The 6,182-nt window shown below is 39.0% G+C and overlaps 1 protein-coding gene across 1 annotated transcript in view; it reads left to right on the top strand.

Annotated features, from left to right (window-relative positions):
• Nucleotides 1–2,722, top strand: part of PLEKHH1 (pleckstrin homology, MyTH4 and FERM domain containing H1) — a 42,839-nt gene extending 40,117 nt beyond the window's left edge. Inside the window, exons 26-28 of the mRNA XM_041397998.1 lie at nt 810–896; nt 1,413–1,559; nt 1,865–2,722. Of these exons, the coding sequence (XP_041253932.1) occupies nt 810–896; nt 1,413–1,559; nt 1,865–2,038 (408 nt within the window). The 3' untranslated portion in view covers nt 2,039–2,722. The remainder of the gene's footprint in view (nt 1–809; nt 897–1,412; nt 1,560–1,864) is intronic.
• The last annotated feature ends 3,460 nt before the right edge of the window (nt 2,723–6,182 follow it).

Here is a 6,182-nt window from a genome sequence, read left to right on the forward strand (position 1 = left end):
CTAATGATGAAAGGGACCTCTTGAGTAAATATACAAGAAAATGAATAGTAATAAATATACAATATACTTTTCAAAAGACAGTTACTTCCACTGTCAGAACTAAAAGAGGTTACTGTCACAAGAGGTTACTGGTATTTGAGTTTATTGACAGAATGTGTAATTGAGTATACTGAAGAATCAGAATATAAAATAGGTGCACCCACAGGTAAAATAATGTTGGTATTCCTGATGATTAACACATATTATAACTTTTCAGCAGTTAAACAGCAAAGCCTATGGCGTTAGCCATGTAATAGCAGATTCCCAGGAAAGATTTTCTGTCATTAGCCATAACAAGTCATCTATCTTCAACAATTGATGCATATTTGCTGCAAGATTCTGTAAGAAACAAAATAGCATTGATGTGATGGTACTGGGTGCACTGGTATAGAAACCAGCAGGTTTCACTGCTGAGCAGAGTTGCCATGCTGTTGCTCTGTCCTAGCATGTCCTTCAATTTTAACCACACTGATGGCATCTAATTAATTTCAAATTTGTTATCCTTGTATCGTTTGTGCCACTACTCCAAAAAGTGTATATAAATCTGAAAATGTTATTCCAAATTTTGGGGAAAGCTGTCTTAAAAATCAAACCAGGTCACACCTGTAAGTAAGCCTTAAGGCTTACAGTAAGCCTTTAGGCTTACAGTAAGCCTTTAAGATTTTTTTTTTCTCATCTGCACTTTATCCTTAAATCTCAACATTTATATCAGAAACATCACTCTGTGCTGTTCAAGAAACACCTGAATTAATAATTTTGTTTCTCTCTAGCCTATTTTGCCTTCCTCATTGGAAGACTCTGCAGTCTGGATAGCTGTGAATGAAGATGGCATCAGCATACTGGATTATAACACAATGGTATGTTGAGGAGCACTGTTTCAGAGGAATACCTTACCTAGCACAGGAGGACATTCCCCTGAGTCCAGTGAAAGTCACTAACAGTTTGTCTTTGACTTCAAATGTGAATAATTATTAGAAGTTAGTTTGTAAAAGTCAGAGATGAGGGAAGTCAGTGTTATGTTTGAACACTCCATAGACAAAGGAAAATTACAGCTGCAGTGTAAGGTAGGGCAGCAAACATGTTCATACATCTTGCAAAATCTCAGTGGTGTGTTCTTTACTACCACCATCTGGAATATAACAAAATCTGTACTATGAAGTAGTGAGGCCTCGAGCACACCAGGAGAAAACTAGAAATGCAATTCTCACTTGAGTTTTCTCTGCCAGCTCTTACCTATAGAGCCATCTGCTGCCCTTCACTGCTGGAGACCCAGTGTCCTTGCAGGAAGTACAATATAAACTAATATATTAGTTTAAGGTAGACATTTGGAGTTTTTTACGGAACTATGACTTTTTCAAACTCTCTGTCTGCAGCATTTGAAGGTCTCTTATTCATACTCTTCTGTGCTGACCTTTGGAGGCTGTCGAGATGACTTCATGATTGTAGTCAGTAAAATGAAAGAAAGAAGTTCTGGAAAAAATAGCACTGAAAAACTCCTCTTCACAATGGCAATTCCAAAGGTAATTACAAATGAAAAGCAAGTTTATTTCCAGCTGGCAGCATCAGGGCTGGGTGTTTTGTACAAGCCCTGGTACTTGTGGCTGCTGCACTAGCTGTATGTATTCAACAGATCCTTTGTAAGCTGGAACCTTTCAACAAGAGACTTATTCTACCTAACTCTTAAAAGACAGGGCTTCATTTTAAAAATGAACAATTCCATGAGAGAAAGCCATTTACAAAAGCCACGGGGTCAATAGATTCTAAAAATCAAAGTGCATTCTTACCTCTAATTGACCTACAGTTAATAATTTTCTCTTTTCCCCAGATTGTTGAAGCAACACTTCTGATTGCCAGCTACATTAACTATCGTTCGACTCCTTCACTGCTGTCTGCCACACAGCCCTCACGAAGCAAATCACCTGCTAAGCCTTGGGAGACTGAAAATCGGTGCTTTCTCACTCCTGTGCCCCGAAGCACAAAAGGGCCCACCCTGCTCTGAGGGCTTGTTCCACATGAGTTGATTTTGTTAGTTATATACCACAGATTAAGGCAGGCTCTGATTCTTTTACCATAATAACAGACAAAGTTCCTTAGAGGTAGAGGCAGTGTACTTTCTCTTAAAAAAAGTTGATTTTGGGGACTGTGCAGGAGTTTCCTTTCTGTGACACATTCCATCCAAAATACCATTCCTCAGGTCATTTGCCTGCACAGCGCTCCAGTTGTTACATCTGCACTCATTCTTCCATCTCCTACTGTACTGCCTTGCTTTACAAGTACATACATTTTCTTTGATCCCTCCCCTTTTCAGCTTTCAAAAGACATAAACTTTTGTGTTATTCCTGAGACATGAAAGAAAGACATTGCTAAGAAGGAAGAGGAATTAAACTCACAAGAATAATTCTGATGCAAGTCACGGGTTATTTCACACCTGAAATAGTGAGTATAGAATTAGAGTTCAGCAGTACTTAAGAGTATTTTCAACTTTAGACAAAGGTGGAAGCCTAGGGTCTTTTCATCTTCAGCTGGGACGTGGTGTCAGAGAATGCCCTGGCACCTACAGGACCGGTGCATTTTGGAAACTGACGCTGATCTATGCGATAGATGAACACAGCTTGCTGCTGCAGGGCAAGGCTCAGTGTGTCACATGCTCCACTCTCAGACAAGCACTTTCAAAGACTTTCTGATAACCACTGTTGTAGATGTGTTTGGAACTGCACATTATCTCAGAAAAAAGAAGACAAGGCAAGCAAATTTTGTACTTTTTCTGTCTTTCAGCAACTAGGACAGATCTTCCCAGACAAGCTCTGCCATTCTGACTTGACAGAAGCTGCTTCTTTTAAACTCCTGCTTCCTTCATGTACCATAAGCAAGGAGGAGGTAGTCAGCAACTGTGTACTCATGTTCTTCTGACTTTCCTAAAGAATGTTGGTAGGTTTGATTTTTTTTTTATCTGTTTCAAAGGGACTTCATTATGAAAAGGTTATTGAATTTTAAATAAATAAAAGAAAAATACTGATTCTTCATAAAAAATCTAAATCTACTTAGTTTAAGTTCAGCTATTTTGATAAGCATTCTAAAAAAGCTAAGGAAGAATAACTGCACTTTGAAAAGTACCACATCCAACTTTGTAATAATTATGCCTTCATGGGCAGCTTTCCCAAATTAAAACAGTGTGAATCCAACCACTAGACCAAAGTCAGTAATAGCAAACCAGTTATTTGCAAATAAACAAACCAACCATACCAGTGTTTTTACTCCCTAGTACCCACCACCAACCTTGACACATTCAACTAAATCATACGGGGAAGCTGATACATCAAGAAGATTTTTTTTCATGCTTATTATGGGTGCAAAGCCACAAACTAAAAGAGAAGAGCAGGGGACAGACAGAAGTTATTCTAAGCAATCCCTCATCAGCATCTTTGTAATATAAAACAAAAAAATCCAAACAACCAAACAAAACAAAACCAACCCAACCCCAAACCATCCTCTGGTGAGTTTTAGAAACAGTATGGCAGACCTAAGGCAGGCAGAGTCTATGAACAGTGACCTGATTTGCACATACTGTAATGTACCCACTTGTTATGAATTTAAAGACCATCCCTTGAAGGTACAAAGAGGGGTAGAAGCTTTCTGAGCCGTGAATAACTTCAAGAAGGTATTTAGTCTTGTGTTTTTCCCTTAGATACTTTCCAATCTCTGTATGTCCTGATAGTAGTTTGTATTTCCCCACTCTCTCACAATTATCTTAGTCCAGCTGTGTCAGTTAGAATACACAAAGTGTTACTCCTCCTCACTCTATCACTTGTGCCTAATAATTTCTCCTATATCTGAAGGTCTGTTTGACAGTTTGCTTCTGGTGTCCCACCAGTAATAAAGCTGCTTCAGAACAGGCTGAAGCCATCATCAGTGCTAGGGATGCTCAAGGCATAGAAGTCTCCAGTTCACAGGCTGTATTTCCTGATGTCCTCAGAAACTTGAGGAGACTTGTAGCAGGGCAAACAGGAAGCAGAGATGTTAAATAAACAGGAGCTCTCCTGAAACTCATTATTTTTTTCCACAATTGCACTTTAAATTGAGAAGCATGATACACAAAACTTTCTTTCTTCCTTATTTCTTAAAAATATTCACCAATACTTGAGTGTTTCAGGGACCACCCACTCTGACAGATGCAAATACCCCTCCTATTTATAGCTTATCTGTCTTCAAACAGCCCACCCTGTGTAGATACCTATTTGTATGATTCTTTGGTAGAGAAAATAATTTTTTATTTTAATCAATGCTTTTGGCAATGACTGTTAATGCAACATAGAATGAGATAACAAAAGCCTTTGTATTCCTAACTGCTGTGTGTAAGTAAAAGGCTGTCTGGAAGATACTGTGAGATTTCTGTTTGTTCTTAATAAAATGCAGTTTGTGAATTAATAACCATGAATTAAATGTGTATTATTCTCAGAATGAAATAAACTATTTTAAAAGCCAAAAATGTTCTTGATGTAAACAAAAATGAACATAGATTGTATTTGGTATCCAGGCACAAACGATAGCTGGTACAAACCTGCCCTAGACTGATTTCTTGTTTCTCTGCTGATCTTCTCTTAGCTTAAGTGGACGACTACACCATGGGCACAGGCTGTTCACTCCTTCAAAAGATTGCTAAAGCAATCTTTCAGACTTCCTGCTGTGACACAGCTTCTTGGTAATTTCTTCAGTGCACATTCTGAGCACTTCATGGGATTTTTACAGCATAGTCAACACTCCCAGCACACTCTTGAGCCCATGACTCCATCCACTCTGTTGGACATCTTTTCTCTTCTGACACAAAAGGCAGTGGCACATCCCCAAGCTGTTGGTTGCCTTTCACTTAGACAACCAGAATACTTCCTGTGACATGAGCTAACCTCTGTCTTTCAAACTTTGTAGCACTGTGGAAAAGAAATCCACAAATCCCTTATCTCTACCTTATTGCATGATGGCATGGTGCCAAGTGTTCATTTACAGATTATGTGGACAAGCATGGCACAGCATTGTATGCAAAATAAGCATGAATCCAGGCTCCTGCCAGCTTGTGGGTTTAGCTTTTGACACCTGAGTCACCTGATTTATATTACTAAGGAGTTGTGGAATATAGAGAGAAAAATACCAGTTAAGTGTTACAGTAACTTTTAGCTTATCAACAAAGAGAATTTCCCAACCTTGAGTTACTGCCAAGAGCACAGATAGATAAAACTTTATTCACATTGTCATTACCATCATTTTCAACAACACATGTGCCTCATATTCTCAGAGTAACTGATGTGGCCCTTTAAATGCCACATCTTTTCCATGTCCTGTGTCAACAGGCCCTGCCCCATTCAGCAATGGGTTCACATTTTCCCTGTGCTCCTTTTGATAGTTAAGCACTTACTGAAACCATTCTTGTTGCCTTTGACATCCTTCAACTGATTCATCGCCAGCTGGGCTTTAGTTTTTCTAACTACATCCTGGAGTGTTGCCACATTCCTCTCAAATTACCTGTCCCTAATTCCACCTTCTGTATGTTTCCTTTTTGTGTTCAAGCATTGCCAGGAGCAGCTTGCTCATCCATGCAGGCTTCCTGGTGTTTCTGCTTGACTTCCTGCTCGTTGGGATGGACTGTTCTTGATCTCAGAAGAAATGATCCTTGACTATCAATCATCTTTCTCAGATCACTCTTCCCTCTAGGGACCCCATCACATGGGACTCCTTCAAGCAGATCCCTGAAGAGGTCAGTCTTCAGATCTCTTATGTTTATTCCATTAAACATAACTGAATGCAACAGTTTAATTTTCTGGTTTTGTCCTTCTGAAATTCCCCTGTCATCAGGAAGTTACTATCTGAGCCCACACATCAGCTTTGGTATTTAGAGTGTTTTTCAAACAAAGGGTTAAATAAAAACCAAAGAATGCATACTTATGGCAGTCCAGTCAAGGTTATTTTATAATTTTAGCATAATTTTCAGATGCATGAAAAATTGGATGCATTTTCTTGTCTCCCTTTGCCCTATTTCCCCATAATTCTTTTCTGGAGAGGCAAGAAAAAACTCTTCTGTCTGAGCCTAAAAAGTTCTGCTCATGGGGCAGTTTTGCTTGCTTTTCCATGTGTACCTCTGAGTCCTGCTGAAA

Source organism: Onychostruthus taczanowskii, unplaced genomic scaffold, assembly GCF_017590055.1.
Source record: "Onychostruthus taczanowskii isolate IOZ18803 unplaced genomic scaffold, ASM1759005v1 scaffold1, whole genome shotgun sequence".
NCBI lineage: Eukaryota > Metazoa > Chordata > Aves > Passeriformes > Passeridae > Onychostruthus > Onychostruthus taczanowskii.